General features: G+C 41.7%; 1 protein-coding gene across 1 annotated transcript in view; it reads right to left on the bottom strand.

Annotated features, from left to right (window-relative positions):
• TAF4B (TATA-box binding protein associated factor 4b) overlaps positions 1–21,702 on the bottom strand; it is a gene marked incomplete at its 5' end in the record, with an annotated part of 73,975 nt that overhangs the window by 32,314 nt on the left and 19,959 nt on the right. Inside the window, 7 exons of the mRNA XM_017738226.1 lie at positions 2,168–2,337; positions 7,398–7,503; positions 8,103–8,238; positions 14,596–15,174; positions 18,296–18,385; positions 20,437–20,559; positions 20,665–20,832. Coding sequence (XP_017593715.1) covers positions 2,168–2,337; positions 7,398–7,503; positions 8,103–8,238; positions 14,596–15,174; positions 18,296–18,385; positions 20,437–20,559; positions 20,665–20,832 — 1,372 coding nt within the window. The remainder of the gene's footprint in view (positions 1–2,167; positions 2,338–7,397; positions 7,504–8,102; positions 8,239–14,595; positions 15,175–18,295; positions 18,386–20,436; positions 20,560–20,664; positions 20,833–21,702) is intronic.

Raw genomic sequence — 21,702 nt, forward strand, 5'->3', positions numbered from 1 at the left:
CGGACAGCGCAGCTTCCAGTCCAGTCAGGGTCATCCTGCCATCACCTTCAACCTTTTCTCTCGGGCTGCTGCTGATTCTCCGCGTTTCAGCAGCTGCGACCGAGGCTGGTGACAGCTCCAGGTGAGGCTGTGCTGGCCCTGCACCCAGAGCTGGGCACCATCTCTGTAACCTTCCCACGGCTGCAGGCTGCTGACGGAGAAGCCTTCCCGTGGTTGACACCATCGATCACTCCACGCAGCTCCGTCCAGACACCTGGGCGGCAGCGACTTTTCCCTGGTAGGCACGGCAGGCAGCAGTTCCACATGCCTCATACGTTGTACCTGTCAGAAGCACTTCTCCTTGCCCTGCGCTGCATTTACAGCGGCTGTAATACTTTATGATGCAATATACAGCATGCCTTCAAAACCCATTTCACTATTTACTGCCAAGTGAAGTGTTAAGAATGGATAAACAGCACACTGTAAAAAAACTAATCACCAATTTCATTTGCCTTCGCTACAGTAACTGAAAATGAATGACAATCTCACAAGACAGGGAGAACCTAGAATGTTTTCCCAGATACAATCAAAACATTCCCCCGTTTGATCAGTAAGCATTGGCCTGTAACTTAACTGAGTGCAAAGCTCATTTTGCTCAAGCACCTTTCAATACTTCCTCAGCAGCTTCTCACTAGACTATCAGATTACTGAAACACCAACTTAAACACAAAATAAAAATAAAATCCCTCCAAACCTCAAAACCTCCCCCCCACCCCCCCCCCCCCCTTCTTAATCCAAAAAATGGCTCGGTTCAAAAGCAGACATGTTCACTTTCTGAATTGCTCTACTCCCTGGCAGTATTCCTTTCCTTGCAAACAAGCACTTTTCATTTATGACATGAATTATTGCTATTATCATTATTATTATTAATTTGGAACAACTACCATTCTAGCTATGAAGCAGCCAGGCTTTTATTTTCTGTCTTTCAACAAATTGTATTTACACCCACAACCAACAAATTATTCTAGAAATACTCTCCCTGTTTTTGCAGAGCTCTTTACTTTTCCTTATATCCACTTCCCACAAGTGACTGATTAATCCTCTCATGAATTTTGAGAAAATCTTCTAGGCACCAGTTCTGACGTGTATTTTCCCTTCATGACTAGAAACACAGCACTTACTATGCCCTCTACAGCTCGAGATGACACATCTGGCTAATGGTGCAGGAGCACCAAGGTTGCAGGTAGCACTTGCAAGTTACATGCTTGTCACAGGCTACCTGCTTACTCTAGACTAAGAACCACTTGTGTGTGAACACGTGGTTAAGCCACTGTGACAAGATTGTGACTGCACATTCAGGCTTTCCTGGATGGTCAGCTGTAAAACTCAGTGTTCCAGTACAGCAAGTACCGGGCAGAGGGCACGAGCAAGGAGCTGAGCAACACGCATCGAGTTTGCCGTCGAAGGCGGTGGGACCAGCCAGCGTGCTGCTACACAAATGCATGCTCCCTGCTCTGACATAATACCACATTGCTAAGCAACAGTTATTACTTTGCTCAGAAGGTAACAGCTGAAATGATGCCTACACTACAAACTTCTTGTAACACAGGCATTCCACAGTACTATTCACTGTACAGACAAACAGCTTCAACATCTCTTTTGTATAAAATTAACAGAGATTTTTTCCATGGAGGGAGTCATAAACAAAGGGCTGCTCTGCGTGCATTGGAGTTTGAAACTTCTTCCTAATGTTAGTCAATAGAGTACATATACAGGCTGAGGAATGCAAAAACTGTTAGGGAAGTTTAACACAGTGTAATACATCAAGTTAGAAGCTGCCAAGATAGAAAACCACATTTAAGTGTTTTGACACTAGCATCTTTAGGGTGGTTTAGTGTTGCATTAGGTTTAAGAGTAAGAAAGTTGCTCACTTCTCATGTGTTAAAGTGGCATCGGTTTCTTTTTTTTTTGGTTGTGCTTCAGACAGTTTCCATGTAAAGAAAACCTTAAAGGACAGTTGTTTCCTAGAAGGGGAAGTGAAAACCCAGTATTGTTTGGTAGAAACACATGAATTGAGATTGTAGGTCTTAATAGTTCCAGGTCCTTCTTCAAAGATTGGAGGCTGGCCGATGAAAGAGGCAAGGAAACACTACATCTGTAATTTCTGCTGTGTGTGCTTTGTTCTCACCTATGTTCAAGATCTTACTCTGAAGAGCTTCTGGAGAGAGAAATGGTTCATCTGCACAAGAGTGAATCACTGTACCAATGAGCTCAGAGTTTGCTGACAAAATGCACGCATTCTCCTCATTGAGATTAACTCCAGCCATAGAAGTCACATCATTTATATCATCTTCATTTCTACAAAAGAGGAGACCAACATTTTATGCTTTGTTCAGAACAGACACAAAGAAAAAATCTTGACTATCAACAAGCAGCCACATTCACATATCCCTATATAAAACAGATGTTTAGTGTGGGTGTGGACAGGGAGCTCCCAAAAGCTCTCACACTTCTGCAAAGTGCCTCTGAAGCATTAATTTGGCTAATGCCTCAGTTGCTAGGCATGCAAATCCTTTATATGAAACTGACATTTTGAGCAAGCTTGGAAACCTAGGACTGAGGTAAATCCAGATTAAAAGTTCCCACAACCACTAACCCTGCACCACCACTCTTGCAGTCTGAAATTTGTTCTGAAACTAATTCACCAGCTAGAAGCAAGTGTGGAATGAAGTTGAACGTTGACTCACTGGACTATAAACAAGCCCATTTTCTAACCAAGATGCATATCTTGCAAACTGAAGCTTAAAGCACAAGCTTATAAGCACAGAGCTGATCTTCAGTTTCTTTAGCGAGTTCCCTTAAAACACAGGACACAAACACTCCTTGATTATATACCAGAGCCAATCCAGACCTTGTCCTTTGGCTCAGTCCTACCACACTTAAGTACACAGCAGGGAAGATGCCACTGCTTCTGAAGCACCATGCCAGAGCTCTAGCTGGTAACACCCTTAGTTGGAGGCTCATGTAGCAGCTTTGCACTACAAGTTCCAAATAAAAAACTCAAATCTTACATATTTAGGGTGAACATCATGCACACGAGCTATAATAGCCTGTGTGCTTCAGCTTAATGCTTTTTTTTAAAGATCATTTAAGTTAAAATACTGAATGAATCTTATATGGGCAAAGTTTTTGTGCTACTTCGGCAGTGAAACAATCCAAGTTATATCAAGTAAGCTTAGATCAGCAAGAGAAAGCATTTTTACTTCACAGTGTGACAAAGGCCCTAATGGTGGCTTCAGGGATTTAGGACGAATCCAAAACAGACGTCCGCAGCATTAGGACAGGTAAGTGAAATCACTCAATCTGAACATCCTTCTGTTTGGAAAACAAAGAAAACAAAACCAACACACACACCCCTCTTGAAAAGTATTCTCTGGCAAGGTTTGATAAAGTCCACCTTCAGAAAACACTGTGTGGCCTAAATAACTTTTGAACAAGGGGTTAGCCAGAAATTTCCTGTTCTAAGGTGAAGTATTTCCGGGAGGCTGTCTTTTGACTGACTAGAGGTAGAAGCTGAAGTTACTAGAACATGAGTTGGGGTTGAGGTTGAGCAATACTCAAAAGACACAAGAAAATGTTGGGATATTTTTCTTAAAATATAAATACATTTTCTCCTTTGGGCTCCAGTACGTTTCTATGGCACAATTCTTCTGCAAACTTCTGGAAAGAGACCGGGCCAGAAAAGGAGTCCAGCCTTGCGTCCAGTCTTCTTCCACCCTTCCTTCCATTTGTGTGCCCTCATTGCTAGCAGTTCCTAGGCACGTGTGTTCAGGGAAAAGGAGACCCAACAGATGCTCAAACCAGCTCCAGCTCTTTAAGTCTAACTAGCCACACCAGCTTCCCAGCTAGGTGTGTGCCCCAAATCCATCATGCTAAGAAAAGTGTTAAACCCCAGGACTGTCAGAACACCTATGTCCACAGTTACAATTCAAAGCTGAAGCCAACAGTGGAGAACAGCTTCCCTCCTCCTACCCATTCACAACCAGCAACTGAGCAGCTCCAAGTGCATACTCATGCTCTACCAGTCTAACAGAGACCCTGAACTTTCAACAAGCGTGTCAATGAAGCTTCACAGGATGATAATTGAGTGCTAACTGATCTTCACAAGTACATTCCAGTTTCCTCTTCTTAGTGACCACTACAGAGAAGACTTTGCTGATGGCAGAGACAAGAATCCCACTGAAGCACAGCAACTGCCACAGATCTGCTGACAAAATCAGCACAGCTAGCACCAGGAACACACATCACAAGCTATCAGTGCTGGAACCTGACATTACCCCAGTGGAACTGTTTATGGAATCCCAGGAAGGATGCTTGCATCCCAGGTACTACTGCATAGCATGCAGTTTCAGGAAACAATTTTTGCTCTTAATCTGACCACATACTCCAAATGCTTAAGCAAAGAAAAGATAAGCTTCTATAATACACATCTATCCATTTTTCTACATAGAGAAGTTTCATTTCTCTATAACCTGCCTTTATCAGGTTACTGTTTTCGTGATTATTTCCATGCATGCAATCCCACTAGTGTGTACAAGCATACAAGAGTTTATATGCAAGCAGACATCTCTACCTGTACTTTTCTTCAGGACCAGTTCCAGTTTTTTCACTGTGAGACGTAAGTTTGCATTAAGCTCAGAGTCATTAACTTTGACAAAAGATAGGAAAATACTGCCGCACTTATTTTACTTAACCCGAAGAAATTACCACTACATTTCCTTAGGAAAGTGCTCACTAAAGATTAATGAAAGTTTCAGAAAACATGGTAAGTTCATACTTTTTACTACTCTATTTTTTTGTTGTTCAAACAAATCTCAATCATTTTAAGTAAGGTATCATGTACTTTCAGTAAGCTATAGAAATCATTCTAATAAGGTGATAAATTTAAAGTACTACATGAAGGTGTTCCTGATGGATATCTACTTGCTTTCGCTTTCAGCAATCCCTCCATAAAGCCCCTTTTCTGCACCACTTCCTTTAATGCTTTTTGCATTTGATCATGTCACACTCAGAAATCAACAGGAAAAACTCACCCAGCTGTTGTAAGTCTCCAGTGACTTAAGCTTACTAGGACTGTGGAAAACAGAACTCAAGAATTCTGAGTGATACACTGCATGAGGTCAGGTTTGACATTTATACTGAATATTCACTGCAAAAGAAGCCCAAGCAATGCAGATGCACCTCACATCTATGAATTTGCCTCTGCTGCCTGAAAAGTGAGTCTGTGGCACCCTCTGGTGTCTGACGACCGCACTTGTCTTCTGAACCCCTCTACTCCGTTTTATCCAAGAGTCAAAAACGAGAAGGGCACATGGAACCCAAACCCTTGGGCACCATCCCTGACAACTACCCAGGACAGAACAATTCCAGCCAAGCCAAAAAGTTGCACATACTTTGGAGAACAACTCTATTAAACAGAATAAATTCAAAACAAATATCTGAAGATGAAATATGTGACCTTTTTTTTTCCCAGAGTGCTCCAGCATATACTTTACAGGAACGTGTAGATCGGATTACAAAAATCTTGATTTTTTTTTTAAGAACAAACTATCTCTTAACATGCCACAGTGCAATGTCCATGCTTAGCTGAAACAACATCTAGAAGGCTGGAATGCTTTGTGTTTTGTTGGTTTTTTTCTGTTTGTTTCCTTGGGGGGCAGGAAATCACCACTTTTTCTACTGCCTAACTCGAGCAACCTAAGCCAGCCCGTTAAAGAGCAGACAAGGTTAAATTGCAGCTAATTAAGCACAGCTTAGTGAGTAGAACGTTCTCAAATCCTAACCTAACCTAGTCACACCATGGCAGGGAGTCAGGCTTGATGACACACTGCAGTGAGAGTGCACAGTAAGAGCACTCTCATTGGTGCCATTGATGTACAGGCACATCAGTTACAAGACACACTGTCTGCTCGTAACAAATTCCATCGCAAAACCTGAAAGCAGGCCGTGGTGCCTCTCTCTGCCTCACACATGACCAGCAGTTGATGTATCATAGGTCAGAAAGTTTAATTATAGCAGTGAATAGAAGAAACACCGAGGGTGTAGCCAAACACAAATTCTTCAGAGACAAGAGACTCTACAAAGAAAATTTAAGGTGAGTTAGAGATTTCCTGTCTAAATTCTCACGGGCTTATGCTACTTTGGAAATCACAATCCAAAAGCAAGAAGAGAAATCTCTATTGGATCACACTGTAAAAGCAGGTTTTTTCCTACACTAAGAATTTACAATTCAGGGAACAACTTTCAAGAATTCAAATTTTTTATGTAAGACAGCTAATACATTCCATTTGGAAGATCACAGAAAAAATGCGGGGTTTTTTTGTGTATGAGTTTGTTTGTTAGTTGCTCTTTTTTATTACAATATTTATGAAAGTTTTGGGTTGTTTTTTTTTAACATCACTACCCAAGATTACATCCCACATTATATTCTGAAGTATATTTCATATGACCTTGAGGCAGCTGAACAGACCTATTGCTTTAACATGAGCTTTTCATTTCAACTCCTGGCAACCACTGTTTTTAAGTGTTCGCTGTATACTGTATGTTACTGCAAACAGCAGCAGCTCTCTGTCTACACCAGTGCATTCAAAGCTGCAGCTTTCAAGAGATGATAAGTTAACTGGTCACAACATAGAGGTGTCATCATGTCTTCTTTTTTCCCTTGGAAGAGCAATGTCAAACTTGCTCAGAAGTGGTAAGACTAAAAATGCTTACGGAAGTCTGTACCTCTGTTCCAACATCACACTTCATAGCTGCAAAAGTAATTTCTGCTTTTGAAAAGTTTATCAGTTGCCAGAACTAAAAGCTTTAAGCACTCTTGCCAATCTAAAGGCCTAGAGAATATGCCAGAAATCATTATTAGAGATGTAGTTGAAGACTTTTCCCCATACACACAGAAACGAGCCTGTAAGAGAAGCTAGTAAAGATTCTGAAATGCAGCACAGAGCTTTAGACAGGTTACAAGCAAGTCCAAGTAACAATTCAATGATATCAGACCATGTGCAAAAAGCAGAGGTCCTATCTGCTTTAATCCTATTGAGAGACTTCAATACAAGATAATTAGATTAGTAATTGTATTCATAGGATGGAGATCAATATGTCTCCACTATGAGTGAAAAACTGACACAAAATCTAACCTTACCAAGACAGTTTTCTTACACTAAGAATAATTAACATCTGCTATGAGGTAGAAGTTTTAAGGTTATCCCTTGCCAATGAGTATTATAATGTGAAAAACATGTATCAGAAAAAAAGCTTCTGAAGAAAGTTGCTTTTATTTGGGCTCTATTCCCACCTCTATACTTGTCTCTTCCTTTTGTTCCTTCCTATACTTAACTTCTGATATTGCTCATTTCTACCTGAAGGATGTTGCTCCATTCTCTTTCATTTTCACTTTCTGAACAGGCGATGCTTGAAGTGACAGAATTTTATTTCTTGGCAGTGTAATTTGTTTCAGAATGGAACCTAAAACAAAACAAAGAACATGCTGTAGTAGAAAGCAAAATGCTAAGACAACTGTTTAGTCAGTTCATTCCTCTAGGTAAGGCTACTGCAGACTCAGTAACAACTACTTAGGTCCATCTGAAAACCAGACACTCTTGAATCTTACATTCTACATGTTCTGTGTGGCCCAAAGCCTCATATACTCTCAGCAAACACCCTCCCCTCTGTGCTGACCAGGGCCATGGCTCACTGAAAACTGGCTGGCTGAGACACACTCTTATAGTGCATCAACCTGAACCTGTTGAAGGAAAAAGCAAGGTCTCATGAAATAACTCTCAAAAGCATCAGTTTAGAGGAAGTTCACTGCAAGGAGCTCAGCCATAGTATTTTAACAAGTGCAAATGTTTGATTGACATGCTCTTAACAAGTGCCAGAAGTCGATGTGACACAGATTTTCTCATCAGAGCTCCAAGCAGTAGAGATGTTCAACTTAACGAACAGAGCTGGTTCCTCCCGACAGAGAGCCACCTTCTTGCATTCCCACAATGTACCAACAGCCTGCACCTACTTCTATGCCCCAGCAGTCCTCCCCCTTCTCCATGAAAGAGGCTCCACTTTACCTGCAGGAAACTGGTTGGTTTGAACAACTGTATTCAGCAGCATCTTTTTCTCAGCAGATGTCTGTAGGGTGAGCACTGATGGCTGTGGGAGCGTGGATACTTGCTTTACAATGGTTCCTGATGGTTGCTGGACTACCTGGAAGTGGAATATCCAGTATCAAGAGTGAGAAAAGCTAAAAATGCAGAGAAGTAAACAGTATCAATGTTTCCATTTAGCCAGAAGTGCCACTGGGCAGGTATGCTTGTCCAGTTTTTAGTTTAAAGCAAACAGCATGCTCACAAAACTTTTTTTTTTCAACTTCATGCCAAGAAATCTTAACAAGTGGTGGTGAGCGCTAAGCTCGTTCAGTGAGCTCTAACAGTCCCTTCACCCCTACTCTATATTGATAACCCTATTAGACAAGTTTCACTAATTATCACACAATCCACTGCACTGAGAGACTTTCCTCTACATCAAGTGTTGTTCAGCAGACTAACTATTAAACAGTGAGTCTGCCTACTAGTACCTTCAAAAGGGTAGGGATCACAAACACCTAGTTAAAAAGGGAGAACACCAAAACAACGAAAGTCTTGCACGAAATACTCTTTCTGCTAAGAATTAAAGAGTACAGACTACAAAAATACTGATGTGTTTTTGGAACTGCAACATCAATTGTAAATTGAGACGCTGAGTTTCGAAGTGTTAAGGTAAAGTACACTGAACATATCAGTTACCAGGAACATGAAGTACTAAATAGCAACACCTATAGCAAGTAGAGCCTCTACACAAAGACATCGGTACACAGCTGAAGGGTAAAAAGGAAGGCAGTTCACAGTTTTGTTTAAAGAGGCTCTTCAAAGAAACAAAACCAGACAGCACGATGTCATCACAACACAGACTTACAGGCACAGCCCATAAATACTAATCCTTCTTCTTCAGGGGCAGCTATTAAAATGCAAGAAAGTAATAAAATTGCAGCATCCCTAAAAACCTCACTTCTAAGCCTCCTAGCTAGCAGAATGTGGGCTTCAGCTTGGATACATCTTTTAAAAAGTTCTTGATTACAGGGCGTAGAAAGATCTTACTTTGCCAAAGCATGAAATGATCAATATCTTCAGATTGAATCCTACTTTTTTAGTAGCAAAAAACTAACATGAAGAAAATGTCAGGGCCAAGAAGCCATTTTTCTCCTCTACTTCTTTTATTCTTACTTCAGAAAGTCTAAAGAGTGCTTGTACAGCAAGACTGCACAAGTGTAATTAAAGAACTAACATTTACAATACTTCAGAAATTAGGCTCTCTCCTTCTGTCATCTAACTTCTCCTTTATTAATAAATATCATCAACATAAGCATGACACACTATCTTGGCTTGAAAGACAGATGTCTGCCAAGGAAGGCAGGAGCCTCCCTTGAAATGGAAAATGCAACCCCCTTCCCTCTGAGTTATTATAATTTTTAAATCAAGGGGCTTTCAGGCAAAGATATGAGGAACAGGAATAACAGTTCTTTACTATTATATATCTATATGTGTATAACCAGTCAAACAAACAGCAATAACTCTGGCAGTAACAGCAAACAATCACAAACCCAGTGCCAGCCTTCTCGGCTGTCGGGCCCTTTCCCCTCGGGTGCAGTTCCGCTCGCAGCTGGCAGGGGCGCTGGCGGCTCCCGGTGAGCAGGGCAGGTGCGATGGTTCCCCCGGAAAGGCGGGCTTGGGAATCCCAGGGTTTCTCTGTGAGGCACCCAAGCAGATGGTGAAAAGGTCCCTCTTTTAGTGAGGTGGGGTGTTAGGGTCCCGGTGTAACAGCCGCTCCAGTGAGCGGGCTCCACTCACGGTAGAAGGAACGCAGCCAAAAGCAGAAGCCTGCAGCGCTCACAAACTCCCCCCACAATGGTGGCAGCCCCTCTCTCTCCAAATGCCCAGAGAAAACCAGCCAGCCAGGGGCTGTACCCACCCCCTTTTTCCCAGTCCAAATCTCTCGGCACCCCCACCCTACACCAGAAAACCCCAGATGTAAAAGAGTAGCCAGTTGGACCCTTCCTCCCGTGGCCAGGTCTTTTGTTCTTCTTAAGCACCCAGTAATTTGTCACCCTGGCAATATGTATGGGGAAAATTCTTAAAGAGAAAAAGAAAACAAAAGGAGAACTCCTAAAACCCCAACACACACTCACAAAAAGAGGTACTTTGTGTATCAGAGTCAAGATACTCCCTCAACCGTCCCCATATTGGTAGCACTACGGCAGCAGTAACATAGAATAACTGATGTGAAAGTGGTATCTGAAAACCTGACATAGTTCTTGAGAAGAAACATTAAGATCCAGAGGAGGAAAGAACTACAGGAGTACAGGGACAGACTGCAGACAGAGATGAGGCTCACAAATGCAGCATTTCCTCGTGGAGTACAACAGATGCTAACGTTTACTCCCATGCGTTTTTCCCAAAGCTCGGTTTGACCTGTCAGAAAGATCCGGCTTCCAAAGCTGCAAGTTGTGAACAATGTTAACAGCGTCCTTTGTCTGTTTATATAATTAACGAGGAGCCAACAAATTTGGACTCACAGGCTGTGTTTATATAATATATATATAACGAGGAGCCAACAAATTTGGACTCACAGGCTTCACTAGCACTGACACACACCTAGAGGTCCTCCTTATCACCAGGAAGAACGATGCTTCATCTTCAGCACGCAAAACACTGGAACAGCACAGAGGAAACAAGCATTCCAGGGTGAGGTACAGCAGACAAAAGAACAGAGATAGAAAATGTGGATACAAAAATGCTGCTAGAAAGGATTTTCTTGCTATTTCCTAAGTCCGTGAGAGACTTTTCTCTCTCACAGAAGAGGTAGCAGAGTTCTGTAAACAACCAAACACCTGCAACCTTAAGAAGTCTTGTTTGTAGTATAGTAGAAAAATATTTTGACAATGGATGTTTTAGGATTTTAGCCAATCACCCCCAAGGGGTGGCTGATCCTCGTCCAATTAGACTATGAAGAAAAAAGTCTATAAAAGAGTTTGTAAAATAATTAAATAAATCAACCTTGCTGCACAATTCCTGCCTGCTGGATCTTCTCTCCTCCTCCCTACGGCTGCGGAACACGGTGATATACCCTAGGGCATTTTTTTTAATAAGAAAATATTACAACAATGGTCTAAGTGGAGACTGGGATGTAAGTCAAGGAACCCAGGAGGCTACATTGCCAAGAAACAGAAAGGATGTGTTGGCAGTACAGCCCATTTTCTGTTTGCCATTCTAGCTCTAGACTAACGTAAGTTGAAAGTCCTTGGGAGTTGCAATGGGAGAGAATAACAATGCTGAAAATTTCAACAAGGATCCAATGCCAGAACAAAGCATCACAAAAATTGGTAATATCTGCAAGAAGGAGTTATTGCCCCTTTTCTTCAGGTTAGCAGCAAGAAGTAATAAAGAAAAGGGACTATTCCCTTGTGCCCTGTTAAGCAGGTTGATACATACATTGGAATAAAATCACCAACATTCTTAAGTAAAAAAAAAGCAGCTGCATTCAGCTGACAACAGAGAGATGGCTGCCTGAGAGAGACTGATTAGCCTCACTTGAACCTGTTTTAGACTCATAAAACGAAGTCTGGAGATCAGCAGCGGGATGCTGAGGTATCATCACACACAAGCAGTATTGCTTCATGAAGGAACCCTCACAAATTGAATGCAAAAGCAATATCCAGGACAAAAAAAACAACGGAGGAGACTGTTCACAAAAGCTCAGCTCTGAGGGGACTTGACACTAACAACTCACTAAGAACAAGCAGTTGCAACAGCATAAACACTTCACTCCTTGATTCAATTGTAAATAATCTCCAGAGAGTGCCACTGGTAAGTGTGGGGACTACACCATAAACCCCTGGCTGGTTATGCTTGACGTAAAGCTGTAGTCTCACAGCAGCTTTCTCACAGCTGGATGCCAGCAGCTGGTAACGTAAATTTTCATTTATTGTGCTTTAACAAGAGACAGAGCAATACTAGAGCAAGACAAACTATTTCCAAGATGAAACTTCTTTTGTAAGTCAACACCCTTAAATGAGGTGATATTAAGAAAGTCACACGAGAAAATCCTTCAAAATGTGCAACTCTCACAGCACAGGAACACAGTCAATCCCAACAGCACCTGTGAAGAGCAGGTCCCTCAATGTGCACACAGAGTTTTGATAATCATGCTACAGGAATTAAAAGTTTCATGTTGCATCAATCCAGTCACAAATTTGATATTAGAATATAGCAGTACTGCATTCTTGAGCACCACCAACATTACAGTGGAGCTGGCACATGAAAGTTCGCTTTAAATTCTCTCAAGCACGAGAGGCCAAAATTAGAAAGGGGCATGGAGAGGGAGTGTATGGCATCAGACATCCCTGTGGGCTGGAAAGGGAAAAAAATTGCTGGCAGCATTGTGTGGACAGATTTGCACAGCTGGCAATGTGCTTCCTTTTTCAGCTGGCAGTAGGACCCTTCTGTTTAGGGAGGACAGGTCCAGATTTGTTTTCTTATGGGAGAAAATAGACCCTCTGCCCTTTCAAGGAAAGGCATCAGGGAAGCCCTAAGAGATACAGCCACTTCTACTAACTCGTCCTTTGTGCTAATAAGTTGTCTGAACAAACACCAAGCTCCTGATATGGCTAAGCTGTGAAGCAGTCAACTCAGTCCTTCAACTGTATCTGAGAAGAGCAAGTATTTTAATCACTGTGCCTGAGATCTACCCAAATGAGGATAAAAACATGTTTTGTATGCAACTCAATATATGTAGGGCACAGCAAAGAAAAGCAATTGCAGCAGACTGCCACACTGCAGCAGTGTAGAGGCAGAAGCCCTTTCTTGAATTCACCAATATCAAATTCAAGAAGTGTTTTGACTCCCCTGCGTAGAGCTAAGCTTCCTCGCCTATTTGTACAGATGGTCAACCTTTCCCCTGGATTACAAGACTTGCTGTGTAGCCAACAAACTGCTCTCCTGCCTGTGTACTACCTAAGAAATTCTTTTCTTCTGGCTGGAATTTAAAACTTAGTCCTCAAAGACATTATGAGTACCAACTCCTTTTCCAATTTGGCTTTAGCTACTACTAGCCAAGACTGTCAGTGCATATGCTTGATAACTCTCCTTTGGAGTTTTGGGGTTGAGGGTATTTTGCCTTTTTTTTTTTTTTTTTTTTTTTTTAACCAAATCCACTCAGAAAAAGGACTCCCCATCCACCCTATTAAGTTGAGTGTTTTGTTCTTTTTAAGCAAGTCTGGAAAGGTGAAAAGCTCATGCTTATGGTAGCTTATGCCACCACAGCATAAACTCTTTATTTAGAATGCAGGATTCTTATATTACATCAACCTTATGCCCTTTGAAAAGAAGGAAACTAAAAAACCAAAACATTTTACGGGTCTGAACACTGTTAAATCAAGTACACACAATATCCATAGCAGATGTCCTACTTTATCTGTGGAAATTAAATCTAGCTTCACAGGAAGTCTAATGTTTTTCCCACTTTTTAAAGAAAAACAATCTTTACAATGAATACGTTTGCAAGAATTGAATTCTTTATCTGCCAAAGGGAGACTATTCTCTCAAAATACTTGAGAGCATTACTTACAGGTAGATCAGCTAGACACCAAGCTACTCAGTATCTTAAACACTTATAAGCCAAACCTAATTTATTTCACAAAGTTGCTCTTTCAGGTATACCTGTGATCCACAGTTTCTTGGTATTTAACATTAACATTAGCAAGAAGTTAACCTGTGCCAAGAATAAAAAAATGTAACACATTGCTTTTGAGGGTATTGTTTTAATAAGACAGTTATTTCTCCTGGAATTTGTTAGCTAATGAGGCCTGATAGAAAAAACTCACTTTTGGACAACTTTGTAATTAACATGTCTTAGAGTAAATGCGGAGGTCAGAACTCTGCTTGGAAAAGCTCCTTGAGGTAGTTTGTACATTTCAGGTAACACATCACTGAACATCATCGAGCCACCTGTGCCTGCAAAGTACTCAGGACAGGAACTACCTGGGAGAAAGACTGGCATCCCGGATGGCTGGCTGAGGCACAGCCCTAACAGGGCACTGAAGAGCAATTAATGTAAGTATCCCATCAGCAGTTTCTCTTTCTGACACTAGCGTTTCCTACCTTTTCTTTTCTTCCAGGTGCCAACCTAGCCTGGCTGTGTGCATAGGGGGGTTAGATCTCATCTCCCCTTGTGTCTCAAGATGGATGTTCAGTCTGGTGAAATGGTGGTTGATATACCTTGCAAGAGACCAAGGTGTCAGCTTGGGTTTAGATTCACCTTTCCAGCAACAGCTCAGTATTTCTAAGCTCTGACAAACATAATGGATGAACTCAAGACAGACTAGCTTCATGTACTAAAAGAAAAAAACAAGCAAACAAAACAAACAAAAAAAAAGCAGAGGTCCAAATTGGTATCCTCTTTACTAAATGGCAAGAGTCATCAAAGTAAAGGAGCCTGGTTAGTTACAGAGAAGCAGAGAATCCATCTTACCAGCTGTTTCACTTTAACCACCTGCTGAGCACCCACTGACTGTGCAAGGATGGAATTGGGCTGCGAGGTTTTAACACCAAGTGGCGTTCCAATGACTGGTTTCAGAGGCCGGAGAGGGGCTGTTGCTGAAGATGCCGCAGTAGAGATCAGCACTTGCTTTGCAGACTGGAGAGAGGGCACTGGCACTGCAGAGGTGAAAACTGGCTTGCCAGGCTGGACAGCCGTCAGCCTGGACGGTGCCATGGTTGTGGTGAGGATGGAAGCTGCGGGCCCAAGAGACGCTGTCACCGCTGCAGAGGAAGGAACAGCCTTCACGGGCTGCACAGAAGCTGCTGTTGACGTGGTGGCAAGGACTGGGGTGATAACCAGAGGGGCTGTGACTGCTACAGAGGCAGGCACGGGTTTTACAACTGGAAGAGCAGTTGCTGCTACAGCCGAGGTTGCCACTCCTGTCGAAGGAGCTGGTACTGCAGAGGTACAAGTTGAAATCACTTCTTGGGTTGGAGCTGGTTGCTCCATACACTGCTGCATAAAGCTCTGAGGATTAGGCATTAGTTGCCGTAAGGCAAGCACACTTTTCTAAAAGAAAAATGAGAAAACACTGGATGCAGTATCAGCATTGTTTTCCATAATAATAATACATTTGTAACTGAATCCTCTTCCTCGTTTTCCAATTAAATTTTTCATAAAACAATAAATGGCAAACAAGTTTTGCTAAATTTAAGGCACGCTTAAATTGATGACAATCCTGTTCAGTGAAGATGACAAGAAACACCAACACCAGCTGAGCAAAGGTCAACCATCACCACAGCTACACTATGCATAGCGAATCCCATCTATGGGGAAACTCACATATAACTTTGTTCTTCTCTTTGGATTTTTCAATTTGGAATTTATGTTTCTGAGTAAGATGATTTTAACTGCTTTATTACCTGAAAGAATTTTGTTTTGCCAAAAATACTCTGCTATATTGGAACAGCTGTGTTTATTTCATGGAGCCCATCTGACAGGGAACTACGAATCATCCAATAAAGTCAGAAACAAGCTCTGAAGACATGAACACTTTTATACCAATACAGCTGTTTCTACACTAGGGGGGGATACCACTTTAATAATGTCTGTAGAGCTGCAGCAACTCAACTTCAGCCAGCTACTTCTCGGCAACAGGAGAACAAAAGTAAAGGAATCTGGCAACATCTCATTTTTACTACAGCTGTGTTTGAGAAGGTTAATGGACAGAATAATCTTCAAGCTCTCTACAGATTTTTCTTCCTGACTGTGTATAATCTGCCATGGCTCTGAACCAGGGGAAATCAGTTCTGCAGCTACCTGTATATTCTTGAAAACCCTTTTATTTTTACCTCCCCCTTTAACAGTAGCTAAAGTTTGTAAGAGCTCCTAACACAGTGCTGCTGCTTTGGACTTCATGCAGAAGGAGCATGTCTCACATGCTAGTGTACCAAATAACCATACTGTTTGCACAACCGGACCTTTTGCAGCCCATCTGTTTTTTAACATTCACTTCTTTTTCTTTTAAAAGGCTGCTTAGCTCCTGATGTAATTCATGTACCAAAAGCATCCAGCAGACTTGAAAATCAAGCAGGCTTCACAGCCAAAGCCACTGTACTTTTCCACCTCTTGGCACAGACAAAACAAAAACACATGCACAGCTTCATCAAAAAGCTGCAGCTCAAAGATAAGAGATGACTCCAGAGAGTCCTCCCTAAAATTCCACTTCACTAGCTAAAAGTGGATTGGCAAAAAGCCTTATCACATTTCTTCCCAGACTCAAGCTGCAAACATTTACCCCACAAACAAGGCCAGCGCCGATCCACTCAGCACCTTAGAGAAGTGCTCCTGAAGTCATCCTCCATTTGGCACTCAGTCCTGTCACAGCTGCTCAGAGTTACAGATCAACCTAATTGTGTGTATCAACCACACATCCTTACAGTGTTTCAGGAAAGGCAATGTGGGTGCACGATGCTCTAAAGGATTGGCAACACTGCAAACTCAGCTAACTTTGACCATGTCTGAACAACACTTCTGAAGTCACAGTGTATCTGTGTTAATGTAGCATGCAACAGGGAGAGAGCATCATGCCAAGGGTTATGTGGGATGGATGCTGCCCAAAACAGACAAGCCAGGATGATACCTGAACCTGGCAGTATGCTGCAGAAGAAACACGCAAGGGCTCTGCTGCGACAGGTGAGGGTCTGACCCACGCTGACGAACCCAACCTAACCCCTGCAGAATTGCCTTGAGTTCCCTGCATCAAGTGTAGCAGCTCTTCACATTGTTGGATGGCTTCTTATAACAGCTGAGCACTTCTGAGTGCCAGTCACACTGACCCTGTACTCACAGCCTGGTCCTTCTGCAGCCAGACCCACGGTGGATGCAGAAAACCCATTCTGAGAGCTGTTTATTTCTCTGGCTTTTGCATGGGCATTTAAGAAGCCTCCAGGAAATTAAACAGGTAATAAATGACCAATTGGAAAATTTAATGAATCATAGAATCATCAAGGTTGGAAGAGACCTTATACCTTTAAGACAGTCAAGTCCAACCATCAGCCCAGCACAACCACTGTAACCCCTAAACGTCACCACCCAGCACCAGATCCTCTTAAACACCTCCAGGGATGGTGACAGCACCACCTCCCTGGGCAACCTATTCCAATGCCTGACCACCCTAACAGTGAAATTTTTTTTTCTAATATCAAATCTCCCATCTCATCTTAAGGTCCTGCAGAGATGACTGTAGTCTTTCTGACCCATGGCAAACTTGCTAGAAAAGCATTTAGAAGTTGCCACTGTAATAAAAATTTTTATCCCACATTTGAGCAGATTAACACCAGCCATCTAGAGCAATATCAATATTATCACATGCATTGTTATATGGCCTGTCAAATACCAAGGAAAAGGGCAAACTCCAGAAAAACTCTGTCCCAGCTTTACGACTTAACTGTTCTTCCTTTATTCTCCATCATGCCTATAATGAATGTACAGATCTAACAAGCCTAAGAGTATGGTGTACATTGCAATTTAGTAGATTTAACGTAGTTTCCATGTTTTCACTGGGATTTAATCCTTGCTGTACAGCTAATTTTTATCTTGTTAATACCATTATACCATATGATGGAAAGTCTCAAGGAAGCATTTTTCCTTTATAGGATTATTTGCTTGAATGGAAGTAGAGTTCCTGGGATTCTTTTCCGAAGCTGCAGCAGTCTTGTCACACCCTTTCTGGAGAAAGGGGTAGAGATTTTTCCTGCCTCCAGCTAAACATAAACCAGCAGAAGATGAATAGCTTTATGTAGATTCTTTGACATGGCATAAGCTGTGCATTGCCACAGTTGTAGCTTCTGTGTTAGAATAGCTACAATTTTGATGAAAAAGTAAGAGGTCATCTTAAAATAGCTGCTCTACTGTAGATAGATGCACAGCTTCCAAAACACTAGTCTCCACTAACACCTAGAGGGCAATTACTCTACAATATTAAGAACACAGCATTAACTACTCCTCAAGAATTCTCCTTCCCCTTAAAAACTGTCTTTCCAAGCACAACAGTCACACAGAGGTACATTAAGCACCATTCTTAACTGACCTGAACCAATACCTATCCGAATGCCCCAATTCTTTTCTCTTCTTTTCTGGTCCTCCTCCCTTCCTTCTAAACATCAAATATCCATAATCAGACACTTACCTTGAGAAAAGGAACTAAGTATGGTTGCGGAGACGACTTCAGCTCTATGTACAGCTTTTTTGTAAATTCTTCTGGTTCAATTTTTGCTTCCTAAGAGGAAAATATAATTACAATAGTAAGTTATAACTGAATCTACCACACTTTTTTTCCTAGATGTATAAAAAAGTCATGGAAGTTTGTATTATCACGACATTGTTCAATTTCAGTGCTCAAATGCTTTTTTCCTGCTTTCTTTAGAAAAGCAAAAAAGAGGGAGTTAGGATAGAATAATGTTGTAATTTTCATACAGGATTACCCAAGTTGTTTATGCTTTCTTCAGCTACAGGCAGTTAACACACTCAGGGATAGGTGCTCACACCCAGTCACTGAAGTGAATGGAGAGAAAAAAGTTCATAAGCAGTATTGATCCTTTTGAGTATCTCATTGTTATGTAGATGTATTTTTAAATCAACGACTAATACTTCCTTCAGTAAAGGTAGTTTATCTGCATAAAAATAAACGTAGAGGCATTGAAGACTAATGATAACTTAGCAGTTTTTGTAAGACAATTCTAGACTAATGCATACACAGCTAATAAAACAGAACACTTAACACAGTCTTTCAAAAGCAATCAAAACATCGTTTCTGCATACCCCCATGGTAACAGTCCTCTGAATTGCAGAGTACTGTTTCCTTTCTTAATGCTGTCCACCCTGCCACAACACAAACACCTGACTCAAGGGCTTGGGAGGGTTAGACAGCTGCAGCAAACTTCTGAGATCCCTCACTTGTACAACAGGGCTAAACCCCAGACTCTGCTGCCCTTCCTCACCCTCTCAGAGTCATCAGGAACATGACCTCCTCCCAAGAAGGTACAGACACACAAAGAGCAGCACCAATCTCTGCTTCTGCTGAGAAATTACTCCTCTCACCCACATTCACCTCTGGAGCAATTGTTCCAAGTTACTACATAACCAGAACAGGGATTTTAAAGACTGTGTATTTGCAGACAAACAGAGCTTACATGAGCTCTCCCATTCAGCCATTTGATCTGTTGCCTGTTAGATCTCACTGAGATGCAGATATGGGTCACCGAGGTCTCAGTGATACAGATGCAAGTGGTTTGGCACACCATGGCTCAGTGCATACAGGGTGCTTGACACCCACTTCATGAAATGCTGCCTTAAGGATCATCTTACTGCCCAGCTGCAATTTACTCATTTCTCTCATGCATTTAAATCATAGCCATACTGGATGGAAGATTTTTAAACTACCACAAAAAGCAAACAAGTGTGCAGTTAACAATGTATTAATGTCTCTTAACAATTGCTCTTAAAAAAAAAGTACTGTAAGCACAAGAAAGAACAACTCTATTTTTCCCACAGAAGGAAGGTGCATAGTCCAGCAGGGACAGAGGCTAAGGAATCAGATTTTTGCACAGCTGCATCCTCAAACAATCTGCTCTCTGAAATTACACCTGTCTACATCACACCTTCCTAGACTGAAAAGTCCTTTGGTACCACGAGCAAAGCCACCCCCCTCCACCAGCACACAGCCTTCTGCTACAGTGGAACAACAACACAGCAGCAGCGGTCAAATGCCATGACAAGAAGTGGCAGGAGAAATCGTTACCAGGAAAACCCAGCTGTGCTGGGATACAGCACGAAGCACCATACGGAAGCCACCTGCAAAGAGAGAGAGGCTGGCAGCCACCACATTGTTTTCCCCATCCTACTGTTTAAAGCTATTGATAATGTCATGCTTGTTCCACTGCTCAGTTCTGCCTTGGAGTAAAGCATTAGTACGGACTTACCACTGCACTGCAACCTCCACATCAAATTTTTGCTACTGAGGACTCAAAACTACACTAACATGAAAAAAAAAGACCCAGAAGCTGTGGTAATACTACCAGCTCCTCCTGCTATCAGTTACCTGTGTGCATAAAATGAAACAGAAATGTGAGGGAGGAAACAACACAGCATGGGATTCAGTTAAAATACAATTTATAATGTAAGATTTAATGAGGGTCAGATGTACTCGGCCACAAATCCAATTCCTGAGCTGTTAAAAAAAAAAAAGACAAGGAACAAAACCAAGATGAAGTAAATGTCAAAAATCTATACACAAATGATGCAGACTTTGTTTTGAAAAAGAAGTCTCACCAGTAGATTTTGCACCAGATTCTTCACATTCTGCCCCATTTCAGGGGCTTGAGGTCCACTAGATGCCAATTTTATTACTGTAGCAAGAAAATTCTTGCATTTCTTCACATTCTCTAGCATCTCCTAGTGTGGAAATAAAGAGAAGACTGTTAGATGTTGCACTGTCTCTTCAACCTCTGATGAACATACAGAATGTTAATTTTTAATTAAAAACTTTTTTTTCCTTACTGTAGAAGCGCTGGTCTGTGCTACTGTTGTGCCCTCTGCTTTCACAGAGACTGCCTTTTGGGAGATAGCTTGTGCAGGTGGTCCTGTAACTGGAAGTTTTACAGGTGTTCCAGTACTCAAAGGCTTTACAGCAGTAACTGTAGTAACACTAGCTGTTGCAGCTGCCGGCTGAAGAGAAAAATTAACACTTTTTAACCAAAGAACAACGTGACAAACATACTGGATTCTGCTAGCACATAAGGTAGCAACCTCCTTCCACAGTACTATTTAAAACATAAAGAAACTACTTTTCTCTTTGCTTTTAGAGCTTAGATTCATTTGCTTTGAGAGGCTCTATTTAATACAGTAAGTGACAGTACCCTCACAGCCATAATTCTATTTATAAATCAAGGGTGGGGGGAAGAAATTACAAAGGCACATCCAGACCAAAGCACTGCCTGCAACTTTGAAGGAAGAGAGAAAGGTAAAATTGTCTTGAAGAAACCAATATATTAACTTTGCCAGGTTCCTACAGTCCAAGACTAATGGACAAGGCTAAGGCAGGTGATACTGTTCTGAAGACAAACAGAACCATAAGCGATTATTTATCTTCCAAGCTTGCCCTGAAGCTCCTCTCCCAATTGCAACATCCCTTGCTTTTCCTATCACACACAGAGTAAGCAAAAGACATCACATCCACTTTGGAAGGATGCATGTGCCAGCAGAAGCAGCCAGCTCAGCAAATGGACCTAAAAAGTTCTTCCTGCCTTATCCTTGTGGGCAGCAATTTGGATCCCTTTCTCCTCTGCCCTGACAGAAACCTGTACAAAATTCAGTTATTTTGAGACCTCTTTTTAAAAATCTCACTATAAGCTCCAGCAACAGGAGAGTAATTAAGGTTTAGGAAAAAACACCTCCCTTCTTTGCAAACCTGGATAAATCTAAAACCTACTAAACTGAAGTATTTCTGCTTCAGATTTTAAAGAGAGCAAACAAACAAACCATACCCAAAAAACCAACACAGCTCATTTGATACAACAGAATACAATACGAGTAAAG

Source organism: Corvus brachyrhynchos, unplaced genomic scaffold, assembly GCF_000691975.1.
Source record: "Corvus brachyrhynchos isolate BGI_N302 unplaced genomic scaffold, ASM69197v1 scaffold106, whole genome shotgun sequence".
NCBI lineage: Eukaryota > Metazoa > Chordata > Aves > Passeriformes > Corvidae > Corvus > Corvus brachyrhynchos.